Source organism: Ischnura elegans, chromosome 2 (assembly GCF_921293095.1).
Source record: "Ischnura elegans chromosome 2, ioIscEleg1.1, whole genome shotgun sequence".
In the NCBI taxonomy this organism is placed as follows: Eukaryota; Metazoa; Arthropoda; class Insecta; order Odonata; family Coenagrionidae; genus Ischnura; species Ischnura elegans.
This window is the reverse complement of record NC_060247.1, coordinates 9,090,268-9,111,890: the sequence shown is the minus strand read 5'-3', so window position 1 is coordinate 9,111,890 and position 21,623 is coordinate 9,090,268. Positions and strand designations below refer to the sequence as shown.

Sequence of the window (21,623 nt, the reverse complement as noted above, 5' to 3'; positions counted from 1 at the left end):
GTATAGCAAATTGTGAAGTAGTCTTTTTATTTCTCTGGCAGGCTTGATGTTCTTTCGCCCGTTCTTGAAATTGTCGCCCCGGTTGCCCAACATACACCGCGTTGCATTCACATTTTAGTCTATACACCCCACTCCTTTCTTCTCTTGGGATGGGATCTTTTGTGAAGGAAAGAATGTTCCTGAGGTTGGATTTATTGTAAAACGCAACTTTAATTTTATCCTTAGGCACCTTTTTGTAAATCTTCGGCCCGATGTCCTTTAAAAAAAGGATTCTACTCCACTTGGTCGTGGATTCTTGTCGCGTTCGGGATCCATAAATGTCTCCCACTGCTTGTTTTTTTAATTGTTTCTGATATAAGCTATCAATTAACTGTTCGTTGTATCCGTTATTTTTAGTAATTAGTTTAATTGTGTTTATTTACTCATTGAAATTGGCAGAGGACATCGGAATATGCAGCAACCTATGTAACATGCTGTGAAAGGCTGATAACTTCTGAGAAAAACAATGTCTTGAACTGGAGTGGATAAATTGGTCCGTATAGGAGTTTTTCCGAAAGACTGAAAACTCGAGGTGATTGTTGACCTTAGTGACTTTAAGATCTAGGAAGTTGAGAGAGTTATTTTCTTCTATTTCGTAAGGGAAATTCAAATTGCGGTCCGAAGAATTAAAAAAACATAGGAACATTTGTCGTTGTAATTTATTATGTTCTTTCGGAATTAATATGTTGTGAATCATTATTCTGATTTAAATAGATTAGGTCATAAGTTATTAAGTATTTCTTCTCTCTTCGTGGTCATTTCCTTTCGGCAGATAAAGTTTTCCTCTCCCAATGATGCGTAGTAGAATTTAAGGTTATCTTTTAATGGGCATTTTTTCAAACAGTCACATTGGTTCGTTTCAAAAGGATCGGAAAGCAAAACAGGATTTAAGATGAAATGCGGAGTGGCATGTTAACGAAATCCGTGTGCAAATAACGGACTGCAATAATGAAAAATTGTAATTAATTGTAAGAGCTTTCATGAAAGCTGTACTGAGTTTTTGAGGAAGTAGTTTGGGAGTGTTCTGTCCTCGATGAAGTTTAAAATTATCCCTTACAATTATGTTCCGTGAAAATGTGCGGTCATAAATTTCGTATTATACCTTGAAGAAACATTAATAATCATCATCATTAGTCAACAATCCTAAGATTGGTTTGACGCAGCTCTCCATTTCTCTCTCCTATCCGCTAATCTCTTCATAGCGACGTATTTCTTCTCTTTTACATCCTTTATAAACTGTCCTATGTAACTCATTCGGGGCCATCCCTTGCCTTTCTTCCCTTCCACCTGTCCTTCTACGATTGTTTTCATCAGGCCATCTTGTCCCATAATGTGGCCAACTAAGTTGTCCCGTCTTCTGCTTAAGGTTGCTATTAAAAGACTTCTCTTTTCTCCCCCTCTTCTTAGTACTTCCTCGTTACTTACACTTTCGATTCATTTTATCTACATTAATACTACAAAATGATATTAATAGAGGTTTAGCATTCGGATTACTCGATTACTTTTTTATCCATTGATATTTTTGGGTTTGGGCGGTTTCAAATTCCCTCCTCCGCCACTCAAAACTACATGATCCCGCGTATTATATACCATACCGGGTAAAGCCGATGGGAGACTTTCATTTAGAGAGGAAACGTGAAGACTACTTGGGATGTACAGGATAGTAATCATGGAAAGTGCGTGGAGGAACTTTGGAATTACGCATGTAATTTTAAGTTGTGGGAAATTAAAATAAAAAAAAGAATTAAAAAAAGTTTTCTTCGTTAAATAGGGCATACTTCGACTGAAACGATTTGCTAGAAATATTTTTCGTTCCCTTGCCAAAAATTATAATATTCTTCATGAAATGTTAAAAAATTAGATGGATATAATTAGTATTTTTTCAATGTAACCAATGCATTATTTTGAAACAATTCCATTTTTCCTATCAAAATCTTCGAAAGTGTCTAGTGTAACCATCTTCATTATAATAATAATGCATTGAATTTAGAATTCCTTTCCATGTAAATTAAAACACCATATTCCGTACGTGGTCAAACTCATTGATAAATTTGGCTTTTGTTTGATTCATCGGTACTAATTACAAAATACACTTACATGTTACCCAGGGGCACACCTTGAGGTGGTTTTGATTGGGGGCCAGTTTAAGTCCATAAGTGTTACTCTTCTTATTTCATCGTTTTGCGTGATGGCACAGTTACTCGGTACACAAATGCGAAATAGGTTAGATCTTTAGTTCTTCAATTTTATTCATTTAATTGAATTCTTGAAATCGTTGATGGAGTCGTCACCGTAGTCGAGTCGCGAGTGTCGTTGTACTTTTCCAGTGGTCTTTGTCTCGAGTTGTTTCTGAGAAAACTCGCTAAAAGCAATGCAAGCCGCAGAAACGTCAGAGCAGTCGGGAGTGGATTATGGTCGGATTGCGTCTTGTGAATGCGTCACGTGGGGCGGGTCCACGGCAGCAATCTCCTTGATCTTTCGCCATCGGCGACGCGCGGGGAAGTCTGGGCACCTTTTTTTCAAGTTTTCCTCCAAGAAATGAGGAAGTTGCCTCTCTCCATCCAAGCCTATCTCCTTCCCATCCAAGTTCAAGGCTCTTATCTTCATTCCCACACTATCTGTTGCCGAAACTTGTTTAGGAAATTCCATGTCACTCTTCCGATGGAAACAAATAACTATATTTCGCGCCTTTCGACGAAGAAAATATAATTTTCATGTATGAAATGCATTGATGGAAAGTAATATAACATTTTTTCCGAGAATGTTGACTATTCTGTACTTTTTATTTGAAACTAACGCTTTCTCAAGCATTATAAGCTGACCTTAGCACCATTTTCATGTAACCACGCTTATTTGACTTTTGTTACGGAATTTATTTGCGATTAAATCATAAAATGTTATTTCATCGTGCCTTCATGTAACGAACTTTGTCATTTTTTGTCACAAAGTGCCTTGCCCTTCGTTATGAACAAAATTTTACGCTCTTGTGCCTTTGCGTTGGCAAGCAAAGGCACAAGAGCGTAAAATATATAAATTCTGTTTGCAGCGTTTGTAGTTTGCAGCGATGTAGTTTGCAGCGATTGAAAAAGGATATTTGGTTGCTTTGATGGGAGTGACATTTCTTTCGTCTCTTGATGAACAAATTTCCTTGATGAGGGCAGGTTTTCTCGCTTTTCCGTATTGCGCATGAGGAAGTGATGGTAAGGAGTGGGCCGGAGTGACTTTTTGTCGTTGACCGCGAGGGTGTGGCTAAGGGAACAGGACGTCATCTCGCCACCTGCGACCACCGACTTCCGCGTTGGAGGTCCCTGCCTCCGCCCGCCCTCACAGCCTTCCGTCAACACCTCACGCCCTTCCGATGCATCGGTCGCCACAATGCCATTCTTATGCCGTATCTTATTGATACGAGACAAGATAAAACGAGATGTGTAGCGCAACAGATTTCAGTGCGAGGCGCTGAAATTTTTATTTAAATTTAATTTGTTAATGTACATCATCATCATCAGTTAACAATCCTAAGATTGGTTTGACGCAGCTCTCCATTCCTCTCTCCCATCTGATAGCCTTTTCATAGCGACGTATTTCTTATCTTTTACATCCTTTATTGCCTGTCCTATGTAACTTATTCGGGGCCCTTCTTCCCTTCCACTGTCCATCTGCGATTGTTTTCATCGGATCATCGTGTCTCTAATGTCTAATGTGGCCAACTAAATTATGTCTTATTGTGTACAGTCTTCTGCTTAAGGTTTTTAGAATACTTCTCCCAGTTTTATTGGTATTTCCTCGTTACTTAAACGTTCGATCCATTTTATCTTCATCAGTCTTTGCATAATGATGAAATAATGTGCATAAAATGAAAATAAATTCACTTCGTGGAATTACACGTTTTTATGATACCGACCCAGGTTTCGAGCTGCGTTTATAATGCCCCTTCGAGACCTTGGTAATCGGCTTTCGTACCATTCAAAGTCGATGAAACCGCATTCGTTGTAAGTTGATTGATTTTCATTAACGTATGGTTTCAGAGAGTTAAGCCTGTTAAGTTTAATTATTTTAAGGTTGTTTATTCATATTTATAAACTTGGGAACGAATTTGGTTGTTAAATTTTTTTAAGGGTTTGGACCTGGATCGATCTCTCTTACTTTCGACCTAAAGAGTTCCGAATGAATTGGTGAATGTTAGTACTGCTTCTATCGAGGAATAGTTCCGTATCTATCACACGTGTAGGTATACATTATCTCAGTGGCGTAACTGGGAATACACCTTGGGGAGGGAGGGATGGGATGGCCTGGGTTGGCGACCCCCCAATGCAAAATCTGGTTAAATTTCTGAAAAAAATGACATCCCTGGAATTATATTTTGCATCATTTTGGTACTAAAAATTGAACTTTAAACCGATGCAGTTATTATGTGTCAAAACTAGACGATAGTTTTAAATATTTTTTATTTCTCAGAGGCTTTTGGATCAATCCACTCATCCCCCCATCCATAGTTACGCCACTGCCTTATGTTATAGTGTTACTTTCCATTGCATCTACCTCTACTTTATTTCATACGAGTAATCCCAAGTGCTATTGGCATGAGGTGAGTTTTCCTATCATGCAATGCATTTTAAAAATCACTGTTATTGACTAAGAATATTCCTTAGCAAACGCACGTATACGTAGTTGATTTCAACTCGCTCCTTTCATTTATCGCTCCATGCATCGCAATTGTGGATTCATAACCGCTGAGAGGTTGGACTCTTGGAAAAATAAATTTCCCAATTTTCGACAGGAACGCATTCTTTAGAAAATATGTATTTTTATCGCATATACGCGTGTGCATCTTATCATACGTTGGCATCGGCTCGTATTTCATCACCCTGGAGAGGTGTGTCTCGTGATAGTGAAAGTGAAATTGGGCGCGCGATATATTAATGTCGCTTCGCATTTGTCATACGAATACAATTGGCTGCGTGCCGAAATAGTATTCCAACCATTTATAACTAGTGCAGGCTACATCTTATGACGCAATGCATCACCAGAAATAATTGTACCTTCAGGCTGTTCTGCGTAAATACTTTGGGCTCCTCACTTTCAAGCACCCTATCCTCCTCAATCAATGCTTCTGCCACTTCTTAATTTAGTTCTAAATTCTTCTTAATTTTACGAGGTGCTGCTGTTAACATGGACCAGCATTTTTATTATTATTACTTTTCCGTTATCTTTAGAGTACTCTCCGTCGTCTGTTCAGTTACTGGACTCGAACAGGAACGGAAGAGTAACCACGGAAATTTTTTTTTGGAAAACGTTCGATTTTCATGGACTTAGTATTCTTTTAGCCTGCAATATGCGAATTTGTGCCTTTAGACCAGCAGTTCCTTTATGCTCCAAGAGCCATGGGTTTTGCAGGAATCGTTATCTGTCATGTTTATTTTTTTATCGGAGATTAATGGATATCGATAACGAAAGTGGTGCCATTCACCTCGTTCAATTTCTGCCAGGATGTCGTAAATACGTTGCTGGCAATGCCGTCTGTTGATCAAGTATGCCAGTTTTAAGTAAGGGGAAAGAAGACCGTCCTATAACGGCGGCCTTTAGTTGGTTAGTGTGTCTGAAAATATCACCGTCTTTCCAGAAACCAGGTTAATCCTCATTGTTTACGGGGCCTTTAGTTTCCATGGTATTGCTATCTGGCTAGCTTATTTCATCACTTTTTGCCTTATAAATTTGGTGAGAAGCTGTAATGCTGGATCATTCCAATTCCGTGTGAATTAAAATGATGAATGTGCAGCACTCGTAAATTTGATCGTACCGAGGCATTGAATGGCGTCATTTACTCGTGAAAAAAATGTGGGGGTTCGGGTTGGCGGTGTGGCGGCCCAAGTGTTGGCATCCCACCCCGTGGGCTCGAGTTCAAATCCCGGCAGTTGCGGAGATTTTTCGGAGACTGATACGCCACAGCCTTATCTTATAGTGTTACTTTCCTATTGAGTTGGTGATGCATCTACCACTACTTTATTGCCTGCGAGTCATCTCAAGTGCTATTGGCATGGAGTGAGTTTTCCTCTCATGCAGTGCATCATTCAAATCACTTATTATTACTGTAACGGAGTGTATTCAATACTGTCGCGAATATTTTTCAAAGACTGCCCGATGTCTGCCGGAGTGCTTCTGGGATGGCACTTCAAGCACAAAACACTGTCCGTGGGATGGGACGTCAAGCCGTCGTCCCCTGGCCACTTTCATTGAGAGCAGGCCAATCTCGATGCCGGGTTTCTCTCACCCTTCCTTTCCTACCCGTATGTATTCGGCGCTAAAGACATAAGGTTTCGATTCCCCTCCACCAAGAACCATACCAATAAAACGTGATAATGCCTTTGTTTTGGGCCAATAGGTTCTTCATGATCGTGACTTAGTTATACAGAGGCTTTAATGGAATTAAAATTAAAAATGATTGCTCGTGAAGTTTTAGGGTTGACATCTGGAAATTCTGCTTTTGAAGTTTCGTGTCATTTGAAAAACCTTGCGTAGGTTCAGGAACTTTTGCAAAGCAATGAGCTGGAACGTTTGCCGAACGGATATCTCTTTCATTTCGGTCTGAGTTTGTGCCTTCTTTAGTTAGTCCTGCTTAAGTTAGCACTGACGAATTTACGAGATATTTTTAAAAGTCCATTGCGCTGAACTTCAGTAAACGCAATACAGCGGTATAGTGAATACGTAGTTGCCTCAGCGGTCCCAGCAGGAGAACTTAAGCTATGAATAAATAATCTATAAAACCTTGTATATAGTGCTTAAAATCTCAAATTAAAAGATAAAACACACTTATTCAATTGCCACTTCTTGTAGTATTTTATTACTAATGTATTAAATACGTTTATACGTTAAAATATTTCTTGGAGTGTAGTGTTGACCTACACTCCAAGAAATATTTAACATGTATTAAACGAGGTCAAGATAAGGAGAAAAAAAACGGGGCAGTCGTGGGACTGGCCGACAGAAGTGAAAACTGAAATCATTATTATCTATTTAATTTTTATAAAGATTTAATATTATTAAGGAACTAATTTTTCCAGTAATACTCTTTTTTCAACAAAAATTTAAATTATTTTTTTCAGCAAACTGTTTATTATTAAATAAATATTAAAAATACGATGCATATGAATAGAAAGTAACATCATTTATGTTTGAAAATATAATATGCTTTTATTTCTTTACCGTACAAAATTTTTACATCTATAATTTATGTTACAATATAATATGCTTTTATTGCACCATTTTACAATATTTTAAAAACTAGTTTACATTACACATTTTATACTTCTGAAAGTTTACTTTCATGTACAGTTTTGAACAACACTTTCACCATCTTGACGACCAGCACCATCATCATCAATTTGTAAAACTGATCTACAATAGGTTTATGGTAGCTAAAATAAGAAATGAACAATTTTGATTCAAATCTTTTTAAATGTCTTGTAAAGACCGCATCTACTGTAGTTTTATATTTCGTTGTACTGAGATTGCGATCATTTGACATTTCTAAACCAAATTCATTATTTAAAAATTCAATCAACGTTTAAAAATTTCAATTTCCAAAATAAAATATATCTAAATTAGATAAAATTTATACAAAAATGTGTATTGCCATATCTTCAACAAAAGTTAAATTAAATTTTTAATTTAGCGCTCAGCGTTTGTGAATTTATAAACAGAAAAAAGGCGCGTATGCTCTGCATATGCATGCTTTTCCCCGTCCCACAAAAGTGCTCAACGCCGCTAAAGAAGTTTTCACTTAAAAAATTCTTTGGAATTATTGTTAAGAATAACTTGGGATGTGATAATATCTTATACAATTATAAATATAACTTTTTTCTTTCAAGTTCTGATATGGGTCGGAATATGTAGTTACAAATAGTAATGTACTTTTACTTATTAAATAGTAATATTTGACGCAATTATATTTGCAATATACCTTCTTGTAAGGTCTGATATGGTCCGGAAAATGTACTTATCATACTAAAAAAAACTTTTACTATACCTAGTCAGCCTGCGTAGTTGAAATATCCATTGTAAACATTTTCAAATTGTATGAGATTGAGAAAAAAATCCTAATCGAGGAATCAAACCCCGGTCTCCCGCGTGACAGGCGGGGATACTCACCACTATACTACCCAGGATAAGATACTGAGAGTCCAATTTTAAGACTGAAATGTATATCTCGCTGTAGCGGTCGCGGTGTCGGGTCGGTAAAGCTCACGCGAATCCTATGCTTTTTCCCCATCTCACAAAAGTGCTTAACGCCGCTAAAGAAGTTTTCACTTCAAAAATAATTAAATACGTTTGAGATTTTACTCGAAATTCAAATTTATTGAACGACGCTATTTAATAGGTCAGTATAGGTAGGTATGTCGGTCTATTTACCCGTCTCGGATGCAAATAACATTAACTTACAAAAGCTGTTGATTTTTCTCATAGAAATATGAGAAAAAGTTATCATGGCACCAGAATGTAAGGGTAAAACCTCTATTCTTCGTGCCAATTTCGGAATTCGCTTCTTGGTATTATGTCATCGGTAAACATTGGGAGAGTGAATTGCGTGTGAAGGCACTTCGAACTTCGAAGCGAGCATATTTATTCTCGAGGGCGTCCTTCGAGTGTTGCGCCTTTCCCCTTTTCGGTGACCCGTAGGATTCCTTGATTTTCGTGTATGGGAATTTTCATGATTTCATGTCATTTTCCGTCCATACACGATCTTTACTGCTGATATTTACAATTCTTTCCTCGATTTGGTAAGATTTTCAGTTCTTACTTCGTCATGAATTATCTGCAAATAAAATCTAAATTGTGACACTTTGTGTTTGCGAAAATTAAGGAGCGCTGGAGCCAGTCGCTCCCCTCGCCATTTCTCTTCGCTTACTTTACTCGCCCTAGTGTCTCTGTACTTGCCTTTAGGGGGATCTAGAATACGCTGTTCCTTTCGCCTTTCATATGGCTTGAGTGGGAGGCAGACATGCATCTCACTGCTCTCTCGCGAGAGGGCTCTGCCTTCTTTCGCTCGTGTCTGCGGTTGGCGCTCCGTCGCAGACTCTGACACCGAAGCTCAATCCTTCCCGCTCGCTGCAAGCGGTTTTCGCCTTGACCACCTGATTAAACTCCCCGCTCACTCCGCCAAGGTTGCGAAAACGTTGGCGCGGGGGCACAACCACTCCACCCACTAGCGCCGACCAATCGCAGTGGATAACGGGTACCTCGTCGACATCTCTCGACCAATGGGGAGGCGGAACTTTCACCTGCCCCGCGGGGCGTTTTTGTTCGTGCGAAGTGAACTTTACTTTTTTTTAAGGCGCGTTACTGCTGGAGGAATGTCGATTACATGCCAGTGCAATCAGAGCGTTGCCAACAAACAATGCTTACAGCACTCTTTCACAGCTGACACAACGTGTGCGCGCATTATTTCCATATGAAAGATCCATACGACTCTTAACTAGGTAATTTGTATTATAATATGACGATAGTTAACTTTTCATTTCGAAAGGAAGGTAATGGAATTGCCATACTGCAGTGAAAGGCTATGCGAAGTTTTTATTTTTTGGTTCTTCAGTTATTTTGAAGGTCAAAGAAAAGTTCATGTCAGAGATATTAAAACCAACGTGAATAATCACAAGGGGACTCGTCATTATTGCATTTCATCATTGCATTCCGTATACATTTTTTTATTTTTATTTTATGATTGATAAAATTGAAATATATTACCTGTTATGTTATCTATAATTACCTTGTCCAGGAAATTCATGTACAATCTCAATGTCTGTAATTTATATGCATCCACAAATATTTGTTTTACCCCTTGGTGCTGTATGAGGGGGAGCAGGGATTCAATGTATGTTGTAAGATTTCATCTCTTTTACATTTAAAAAAATGGGTAATGACTTTACTCTTTTAGTTTGTGAACTCCTTTTCACATTAATTGTACATATCAATGAAAAATTCATGTATGCGCCAGATGAGAAATTTTTAAACTTAAGTGTGTCCATTGACTGAGGAGTATTCCCTTCACCGTATGATCCTCATTGGTCCATTGAAACCTTCGACATGAAAACATGCCTGCTTTGGATGAGTCGCTCATGATTAATGCCTGCATTGAACATGTTAAGGCGTGGAGAGTATTATTTTGAGGTTTGGTTATTAATAAAAGGGCCAATTATAGTCATTACCACTATGCTTTCTAGCCTAGCTGAGATCGTACTGGCTGACTGGGTGTGAGTTGATAGAGAGAGCAGTCTGACTAGACAAGTCTGAAAGTGGGCCGAGTGAGCTCACTTTCGAAACCAATCTGAAATCTCGGCTGTGGCTGAATGTGGACTGATGCTAGTGGTGTTAGATCCAGAAGGGAAGAAGGTGGCATTTAACCCAAAATTTTAAGGAGAAAGATTTTACTGCCCTATATTAAAGACTTTTCTCATTCATTTCAAGATAGTAGGCCTCGATTTGGAAGTTCAAAATTAATAGCAAAAATCAAAATTTCTCACCCAAAGGACCAAAATATTTACCATGTGCAAATATCGTAGTATCTACATTGTTTATTGTGTGTTGTCTATATGTGTATTACACATTGCCAACACTCCCTGTAATTTCTTCCAACTACCAAATTTAGACTTGAATCAATTCTGGCATTAAGGGTGATGTTGGGAACAAAAGAAGAACATGTTTTCTGGAGGGTGGGCATCAATTGAATACAGGGTGGAGAAAAATTGTCACTCGAAATTTTGGCCGTGGATGGCCAGGACACGGAGTTTGGCCAGGAGGGACCAAATTTACCAATGATGTTTCGATCAATGAAGTCCCATTTACAGACTACAGAAACTTTGAGCCAAGCGCTCCGATAGACCACGAGTTTGCCAGATGCCTTGGATGCATTGCAATCTCTGGCAGGAAAGCATTCAAAGTCTTGAGTTGTCCATAGCATCCAGTGACAGGGCAAACTCGCGGCCAATCAGAGCGCTTTGCTCAAAGTTTCTGTAGTTTAAAAAAAGTGTGTTTTTGACCTCAAGATGATTAGTAATTTTGGTTCCTACTGGCATCAGCTATCCAGGGGTAAAATTTCATGGTACAATATCTCCACTCTCTATAGCATAAGTGGTAAAGATGTCTAGTAAATTATGTGCGGTATGTTCAATTGAGGTATTTTTTCGTTAAAACCTGGAAACTAATGTTGAAAAATTGAGAGTGAATCAAAATAAAGTCTGTAAGATAAAGAGAATGGAAAAAATTTTCAGGGAGGGAGGGGCAGCCAACTGTCGACTTGGGGGTGAAAGGGATGGTGGGTGCGGGGAATGGGCTCCCAGAAACATGAAGAAAAGGTCATGCTTTTGCATGTAGCTGATTTATTGGGGAAGGAAATGTTAAAAGGATTAGAGAGGAGTCTGAAGAGAAGAATGAAAGTTATTGGTTGACTATGATGGTGGTTGAAAAGGTTTAATGTGTCAAATAAAGAAGGATCTGTGACTAGGCGTCATTGATTCTAGTCAAGTTAGCTTGTGTCAGCAGTTTCATACCAACTCTATACATATAACGAGTGCATGCCGAGAGCACTGGCTCTGAGGAACCTGTCACCAATATCACAGTCACAAGAATTCATTCCGGGCTCACTTGGTGGATTCAGTTCTGAAACTTCCCTGTCAGCTTCTTCACTCATTTGGTGGACGCATTTACATGAAGGCGGTATTTTTACTCTGCAGGTGGAATGGTGATTATATCTGGGACGGGATCAAACGCTCTGCTGATCAATCCTGATGGGACCAATCATCGCTCAGGAGGCTGGGGTCATGCCTTGGGTGATGAAGGAAGTGGTAATTGAGATCTCATCATTTATTAAATAGTTTACATAGGCATTGGAATGCCTATCTCCCTGCCATTGCTTTCTTAATGCTTTAATGTATATTACATATTTATCAATTTTTAATTGCATATCTGCAATATTTATAGTTTATGTCAGTCATTTAGCTGTTGTAGCCTTGTTGATTGTATTAATAGTCTATATTTTTTCGCTCATTTCATTCTCTGCAATGATTGGAACTCCAATTTGAGTTGTCTTTCAATTAGTGGTGAAGCTATCAAGTAATCTAAGACTAATCTCTTAAATAATTCTAATTCTCAGTGTAAATACCCAGATGGAACAAGGATATAAAAGTATTGTTCATGGTTAACTGATCAATGAGTAAAACAGCATAATTTCATAATAATGCAGTTATTATTTTAGGCATGCACAAGTCAAATATACAGTTATTGTTAAAGGGCCAATGAGCTATAAAACCCATTTTAATTATATTAGCTTCACCAAGAGTATAGTATATAATATTGCATGGCCAGTGTACACTTATCAGCCTATTTCTACTAGTTAAAATATTAGCTCAATGTCTGAGCAAGGTGTGAAAAATATTTTTAAAAACTAAAGGTGTACAACGTACTGATGTGCAAACTAGAGTTTATTCATCTTCGAGTTGATAATTTTCATACTTAATGTTTCAATTTTCATATTTCAAGCATATTTTTTGTGCTTATAATCATTAATGACTATTTTTTATGGTTTTTAGTGTATGTATTACATATAATAATAATTTTCTGGGAGTATAAACTTTATATGCATTCCTTAATGCAGTCCTTGATTTTCTGAAGAAACTTCTTTTCCACATTTGGAACCAAATTCAACCTTCTCTCTTGCAAGTTTTGAATGCATTTTGTGATACTGGTCATTTGGTTGCAATAAATCTTATTGTCAGAAGGCCTTAGAGAATATTCAATTGTTCCCAATTCTTCCAGGTTGGTGGGTGTCTCACAGAGCGATAAAAATCTGCATTGATGAGCAAGATAACTACAAGAAGCCTCCATTTGCTACTGACACAATGTGGAGGACTATTAAAGAACACTTTGATATAAAAGAAAGGTAAGATTCTCGAATCTTATGCGTACATAGTGTTTGCATTCAATAGTGCTAACACTCCATTGTGTGCATTCATATGCATTGAGTATTTTATAGCCTCTGTAAATCCTTCTGAGTATTCCAAAGACCTTAGGGATGTGCTTGTTATGTTGTCAAGTTAGCTCCTGGAATTTGGGTATTTTGAAGAGTTTCCACTTGTAATGATTGTTTTCCACTCTCTACAAGAGGTGGCATAACTATAGGGGGAGAGATCAGGATTCCCCCCCCCCCCCAGAGCCTCAGACAACAAAAAAAAATATTTAATTTATTTTTGACTTGTAATAACTGCATCTGCTTATAGTTGAATTTTAAATGCCAAAATGATGTGAAATGTATTTCCAGGCATGTCTTAGTTTAAAGATTTTCTCGGAACCATCGTTGTCTGGGAGTGCCTCAGAGTTGCCCCTCTATCCCCCCAAAGCATGTTCCTAGTTTCAGCACTTTATACAAGTATAATCATATGGATTGGTATGTTTTGATGTGCATAAAATTTTCATTAATTTTATGCAATTTTACTTCTTTATGGCCTTAACACAGTCCAGTGTTTCATCCATAAGTATATAACTCTGAAAGAGTTTAGAAACTAATATCATCAGAAAACTTTTTCTCTTTGTTTTGAGATCAGGACCTTTCGCCCTTCATCCCTACACTGTCTTGTATATCTACCACCAATTTAAGCTTTGATTCTCCTGAGCCATTGGAATCCCCAAAAGAGGCTTCAAGGATGGTGTAATCAACTGCCAAATGTTTTGTAGTGAGAAAGGCCTTGTGATGTTTATATGCCGGTGGATTATTTAAGGTCATAAATAGATTGGAGTGTGTCAAGGTTCTTTAACTCATCTCATCCCATTTATCACTCTTCCTTATCTTAATTTATTAGTCCTTGATGATTTATTGGGGCGAAACCCTTATGTCCTATGTGTGCTCAATATTCTCCTCGGTAAATACATCAGTGGCCTTCGTATGTTTTTAAGAGTGTGTTCATAAGTTCTTTCATTTTTATCTTGAGTGAATAGAGGATTAGATCTCTTCTATTTTTACAGAGCTGACTGCTCTGCAGCTCCAGACTTCCCAATTTCATTGTTGCTTTCGCGATGCAAAACTGTTATAAACAGTTATGCATTGGCTTCATTATTTGGTCGTAAAAGTGATTCTCTGCAGCCCAGAGACAGTTTGATGAGAGGGTAGAAATAAATTCCAGGGATTAGAGAAATCTTTGAGAATGTGATTTTATTTGTTTGATGCTTTAATCTTTCTGTACAGTCATGGACAGAAAAGTCTTACCTCCAAGGAACTGAATATTTTCCAATCCCTGAATTCTAAGCTAAGTGGCTAAGTGGTAATGTCACAGAGCCAAGCCTCCATTGCAAAGCTCTGAGCATCAAGGAATGATCTTCGTCCGTGCCAGTCCAAAGGAGTTTTGAAGCCAATGAGGAAGATGTTTTGACTCACAATTTTTATGACGTGATGCCCAAGGACAAGATGGCAAACCTCCCATCCCCTCCTCTCTGCTCATCAGTCAAACAAAACCCATTCAATCCTAAATGGCAAAGGAGCTGGGCAGGAGAAAAGGTTGTGGCATGCTAATATAATATTTTCTGGGGACTGGGTTGCTCAATCAATGCTATGCCCAATTTTCTTCAGTGAAAATGAGATGTTAAATCTTGCCAAGTCTTTCCATCGACCATTCATTCATAATTTATGGATTGCAGGAAAACTACCTATATGCCTCTCTTGGGAGGCATGTAGTTTTTCTGCAATTTAAAACTTTTAGTTAAGACAATTATGCTAGTCATTCCATTTTTTGGACTAGGTAATAATGTTTGAGGCAGCCTTGAGCCTAGTTTAATACATCATGATGAGATAGCTACCAGAGGAATTCATGAGTTAACCTTTTCGTACCGGATGTTGGGTGGAGCCAACGGGCATTTTCATATGCATAGCACCTGATGTCGGGTATAGCTGTCACAGATTTTTCAAGGCAAACGAGTGGACGTTAGCTCTAGCTGGCATGAGGCAAGGAAGGGACCGCTGAGGTAGCAACTGTCTGATGCATTCAGGCCCAGCCTGGGGCCCAGCTTAGCAAGTCCTTAGGGCCATGCAATAAAGCCCTACCCTCCCTCTCATTCATGATTTATGATCCTCAATGCAGGAATCCGTTGCGAAGTGGTTATATTGATATTCAAGTTTTTTCAATGATATATTTTATTGCATCCTACAATTTTTCTCTACTTTGAATGAATTCTACGTTTTGTTCGGTGCGTACGCAATTTTGAAACAAAATTTTAGCGTTAAAAATAATGCACTTCCGGACTTAAAGCCTTATTACCTTTTATTTTCTTTGTCATTATTTATGATAGAAATCTGTTTAAAATTCCTAAATGCTTAGAAAAATGTTAGTAATTCTTTTAGAAGAGTAAATTATTGGAAATCAATGACAATGTTTGGTTGAAAAAAACAATGTTAACTCAATAAGTTGACAGTGGGTTTGTGCTATGATAGGGTTAGAGGGTGTAGTCCAGTGGCTGGGGTAAGGGACGGGCTGGGTCCCAAATCTGAGGGTACTAATACTAGGGTAACTCCAACCCAAAAACGAGTTTCGTACAGAGAGGTTTAAAATATTCTCATACTACTCGTAGCACGGAAAAAGTACCGGCACCGGCAGGAAAGGGTTAAGACTAATATCCTGTGTCGAGGTCTTGGTGTATCAGTAACCTCACGACGCTTGCAATGATTTCATTGGTTGAATGCCTCGTAATTTCATCAACAGACAAAGCCGAGTGAAATAAGAGTATTTGTTGGTAAATCTCAAAAGGACTTCGAATATGAAAACAAAGTTGAATTTGGAGCTAGTTTTCACAGGAGCTTAAACAAAACCCTCGGCGTCCATGAAAATCCTAATGGATGCAATCGGTCAATGCTTCAACCCTGTGGCTATTTTTGATAATTGAGGGTACAGCTGCACAGCACCAAGGCACAGTGCTTGAATTTCACGTATTCAGTGTAGGGGGCAGTTCTTTCTCCTTGGCCACTGTGTTTCTACTTCAATGTTTTTTTTATTTCAAGGTGTCCAAAGGCTTGATCCAAGATTTGAATCTGAGACCCTTTTATCATTAGCCACTAACACCGTATCTACCCGAATAATAAACAAAAAATTGCTGTAAGCAGTAAAAAATTAGCAGTTAAAGTTATTTGTGAGGAATGAGAATGAGAACGATATTTCACTCCATTTTTATAATGCATTTTCCCACAAAATGAAACTGAAACAGTTCAATCATTTTAGTTCATCATGCTTTTCGTCAAAGCAATTAATCTAGCAGACAAGTGATTTCCTACAAAAAGGTCGCCTCCATGGTAAATCATGAAATGAAGCAAATTCCCACTTCCCTGTCATTTCCGCGAGGGAAGAAACATATATATCCGACATTTCAGCTATCCAAGATCAATTAGATATTTGAAAATATTTAATGCTACTCATCTAATAGTTACACAAAAATGGCTTTTTTATTGACATATTCTCGGGATTAGCTTAAAAATGCATTCTGTGGATTAAAGGACGGTTTTGGAATATTTTGTTTCTGAACTTTGTGGAGAATTTTCAGTCACACAATAGTAGGTTTAACACTGTATCAATTTAAGTCTCTTTAATCATGTCCATTATGTTAATGTGATGCGGTAAAATTAATTTGATGTGGGGTCTGATTGGATTTAATGATTCAACTGAGACTTGCATACTTGTGACTCTCAATATGATCTTTATAAGGTTAATAACACTATCAAATACATCAAAGAAGTATTTTTTCCATGAAAATCTGTTTCATTAATCATCATTCGGAAGTGTGGTTTCATTTTGACTCATCGTGAAATGTTTACATATCTGCGTCAATATATTACGTCGTCGTTATTGTATATTATGTCGTCTTTATTTTCTTTGCACAGCTTGGAGCTTCTATCACACTGCTACAGTGATTTTCAAAAGCCCAAATTTGCTGCTCTTTGCACCAAAATTTATGAAAATGCACAAATGGGTGACAGGATGAGCCAGTGGATACTAGCGGAAGCTGGGAAAGCCCTTGCCAAATACGTCCTGGCTCTTCTTCCAAGAGTTCACCCTGTGAGTATGGCCTCATGTGACACCTTGTGTAGTGTCGTGAATACATAGTACTTGTTTGGGGATGTACACAATTGTTTAACTCTCTTTAATGACCTCTTAATGGTGCTCTTTTCAGAATCTGATGCTCATCCCTGAAGGAATTCCAATTGTTTGTGTGGGATCTGTTTGGAACAGTTGGGATTACCTTAAAGAAGGGTTCCTTGAAGAGTTGAATGCTGTGAAGGCAACTCCAAGACTCCGACTTCTGAGGCCTACAGCTACTTTGGCCACTGGTGCCACGTACCTCGGAGCAAAGGCTATTAAATATGACCTTCCACGGGATTACTCGTCCAATTACAAAACCCTTTACAAGTATAATCCCAAACCTCTTTGCAGTGGGTCGTTGATAATCAAAGAGAATGGCTTTGCTGATAAGAATGGTTTGCCTCAAAATAACCATGCTGTTAAAGCATGACATAAGACATATTACGAGTGATTTTTATTGTGGAAGATCTTAACACGTGAGGATCTTTTTTTGAGTGGAGAAGGTCAAATTAAGATGGGAAATCAAACTTAGTCTGACTTTGTAAATACATATTTTGACAAGATTGGTTCCTATCTGAATTGAAATTTTAAACTGTACCATTCAAAAACTTTCAAATTCGGAATTTCATTTCATGATATATTTATTATGCTGAGTTCAGAGTTATGAACACCTTCTCTCTGCAATCTTTTAATTGTTGACTCAAGAGATTCTAAGCGGATGCAATTTCAAAAGAATACTTTCTAATACTCTTCATTGAACGTCAAATAAGCACATTTTAGTGCTTTGTCCTTATGCTACTTATGATTCCAAATTGAGGATCTGAGAGCAGTTGAATGATCCCATTGAGTCAGACCATAAGATACTCACTGTATTTAATTTATCTCTGCTATTATTGAGATTAGCTGGTAAGAGTGTAAATGTTGCATGAAAGTGGTGTGAGTTGGAAGATATGTATGTGGGCTTGAATGTCATTTGTGATGATGCTTCAAGGAAATGGATGGTGTATGTTTTTGTACTGAAAGTGAATGAACTTGTAATTAAACCATTATAATTGTGTTGGGTTTACTTTACATACATATTCTATCTTTCCTCTGTTTTTGAGGATTTTGTACAAATAGTTCGTTTTTCTGTTTTATGAAAAGTGTTGAGGTTCTGTACATATGTTTACAGCAAAATTATAAAATTAAATAAAAATTCTTTAAACAGGGTAAATATTTTTCTCTTCATTGGTAAATCGTAAGGCCAAGGTAAAGTGGCCAAACAGAAAAGTAAGACCATTCCAAAAATTCTCCACAGTGTCCTGATTTTGTGCTAAAATTATGGGAATTATGTTTTTATAATCATAATTTATAGTAGCATAACAAAATATATCAATAAGAGTTTCGAATAAACAGTAGCTTTGCGACTTCAATGCCCAATAATCAAATAGCAGCCCGTCAGCTTGGCCTGGTCACCTCTATTGGCATGCCAGCAATGGTAGCAGCGCTCCACCCCTTCCCCTTTTTTGGATCCTGTCCCCACCGCTGCGCTGCTCACCTAATAATTACAAAATTATCTTTGTTTTGATTTCACAACCCCATTTCCTTACAATAAGGCTACATGTTTCAGGATTTTCACTGGTAACCCCTCTCTCCCTCCTCCCCCGTGGTACTAAGACGGCCTGCTCTTGTCCAAAACATTTATGGCCACCTTTGGCAAAGGTCTAGTTTTTCTTCTTTGTTATTTTGTATACATTATCAAGCCTTGTACTTGAATGATGGAAATTTCATTTTGTATTGTGCTGTCCAAGTCATATATCTAACGATTTGATCGTTGGATTATTCTTCCTCATAGAATACTCCTCCAAGATCGTTAGTATATTAATTGCGTATGCTTGGTTTCGCTGATGGTAGGACCTGCCCACCTTGTGATGGTGCAGGATTCCTCGTCCTCTCCCTGTCCTTCCCCTGGAGGCGTCGTCGGGCTCTCATCGCGGCGGCGCCTACTTTCCTGGATCCTTCCCGTCCTTCCCCTTCTGGTGGTAGAGGAGAAAAGCTAACGCTTACAGTCCCTGCCCCAGGAGTGTACCCTGCGAGCCCGTCCTAAGGGTTTTGTTCCACCTGTCCAAGTCATATGTACTTTACTCACCAATTTTTTAAATTTAATCTAAATCTTCTCTTGATTGCATGATATCAGTGACTTGTTTCTTTGAAATCTGGTTGTCTAGTCCTGTTTTAAAAAATAAGCAGTTGCACAAAATCTGTGGTAAAGGTGTCTGGAATGAGAAATGTTTTTTATAACAATTGGATATGACTTGTAGATAGTCATCAAAACCACAGAGTAGCGAATTTACAAGCTAAATATTTTTTTTAATACATACTTGTAATTTAAATATTGCATTGAAATGCACCAAAACACAGGCCAAGATCTGTGAGGATATTAAAATTCTGTGAAAGAGCAATGATAGAATCAATATCTAGAGTTAGTTTTGAATGCCTACGACATTTGTGCAGATGTCCTTTTTCGAGCTGGGTGAGTCCATTTTTGTGAATTTTCCTTTGTCTTCCAATGTCACTCTGAGCGTTTGTTAAACTCTCATCCCTCCCTCTCTCAATTCTCCTCAAGGCCTTCCAATCATTTTCCTTTGCTGCAACCCTCTCTCCTGACCACTCTGAGCATATATCATGACAGGCCCTTAAGTAATTTATTTTTATCTTCTGATTCACCCATGGGTTGATATCTCTCCCTAACGGTGTTGGAAATAATATCAACTATTCTCCCTCTTTCTTTGATCTCTGCAGAATTGGCCAAAGGAAGAGATACGGCTTTCTCTCCCAAAAAATCTCCCCCCTCACCTCCACTCACCAACATTAATCATTAACATTCCAACAAGCAACCATAGGGTGGAGTACTGCTTATAGCACACTTAAGTACACCTTAACCTCCCCCCCCCCAGACGTTAAATAAATAGACAAAATTTTTTTTACAGTTATCCTTACGTTGGTCCTGTTTTGCATATTATGGAGCCTCAATCATTTAATTTCATAATAATAACTTTCATGTTTAAATAAGGAGAATAATTCACTCTGTAATTGTTGTATCTTGCTTTCAATCTCAAGTATGAGAAGATTGTATAAACTTTTCTCGGGATTCCACGTGGGTAAGATTTTGTAAGAGTGGCTACGTTTCTGGTACAGACTCATTACCCATTCTCATGGCCACTGAATCAGTAGCAGATACATAAAAAACTCAAGGGGGCGGGGGGTGCAAAATATATCTAGAGTCATCTATACTTTTATCGTAATAAAAAATGATCAAGCCACAGGCAGAGCATAAGAAAAATTTATTTAAAGTGGTTATACACATGTAAAAGACAATGTCATCTTATGATATAAAAAAGTTACAATTGTGGTTTTGCAATGTTCGGCAATACGGGCGGACCCACAAGGGGGGGGGGGGGGGGGTGCCCCCCATATGAATTCGCCACTGTACTGAATGAATATTTGAAGTGACCGCTGAAGCTCAGCATTAGGAGGAGCGGGATTGGTCGAGTCCCGATTGTTGTCACGGAGGACCGTGGACCAGCGTAGACTTAGCTTTGGGTATCATAATTTTTTCAAGAGTTCTATTCCAAGAGCTGCTGATCGAATATCCAGAGTCTCAGTTTACATTTTTATTTTCCAGCCTTATTTCTATGGTCTCTTTAGTTTAATGGTCCCAAAATGTATTGATCGCTGTAAAACTCTGGTATCATCCCACCTTATTTTATGGTCCTCATCCAGGCTATGCTCGACTATGGCTTATTTTTCTGGTTGACGAAGTTGGAAATACTTTTGGTGCTCTTTGAGACGAGTTGATATTGGTTGCCCAGTCTCCCTCACGTAAACATCACCACACTCAAGAGCTTTCATTAACTCCAGGAGTCATAAGGCCAATCTGATCTTTTACACAAAGAGGCGCTCTCTTAAACTTGACATGGGTCGATGGATGGTTTTGATGTTACACCTCCTCAAAATCCTAGAAATTTTGCCTGATATTGTAGAAACATAGGGTAAAAAGGCACTGGCTGTTGGTTTTGGTTGGTCCTCCTTCATAACCGAGCTCTTTGCAGTTTCAGAGGATTTTCTGAAGGCCAAAGAGATCTGCCGCTCTCTGTACCCATTTTGGCGGAAGGTATTCTTGAGATAGTCCAGTTCCGCAGGATGACACTCTGCATCAGAAATTGCTCTCACACAATGTATCATAGTGGAAAGAAAAACTCCACATTGAGAAGGATGGTGGTGACTACGACCATTGTGGTGCAGATCTGTATGTGTGGGTTTATGAAAGACACTATGACATAGTTTGTCATTTTCTGCAAATGGACGAGGACATCAAGAAAGGCAATCTTATTACATATTCCACTCTATCTCCATAGTGAAAATGATGTTCGGGTGTTGGTCGTTCATATGGTCCAAAAAAGTGTGAAGAGCGTCTAGTCCATGAGGCCATATTATGAAGGT

At 38.3% G+C, this 21,623-nt stretch overlaps 1 protein-coding gene across 1 annotated transcript in view; it reads left to right on the top strand.

Moving 5' to 3' along the window:
* The window catches only part of LOC124153363 (N-acetyl-D-glucosamine kinase), a 70,309-nt gene extending 51,955 nt beyond the window's left edge, over positions 1-18,354 (top strand). Inside the window, exons 5-8 of the mRNA XM_046526476.1 lie at positions 11,763-11,873; positions 12,844-12,967; positions 16,943-17,117; positions 17,233-18,354. Coding sequence (XP_046382432.1) covers positions 11,763-11,873; positions 12,844-12,967; positions 16,943-17,117; positions 17,233-17,571 — 749 coding nt within the window. The 3' untranslated portion in view covers positions 17,572-18,354. The remainder of the gene's footprint in view (positions 1-11,762; positions 11,874-12,843; positions 12,968-16,942; positions 17,118-17,232) is intronic.
* The last annotated feature ends 3,269 nt before the right edge of the window (positions 18,355-21,623 follow it).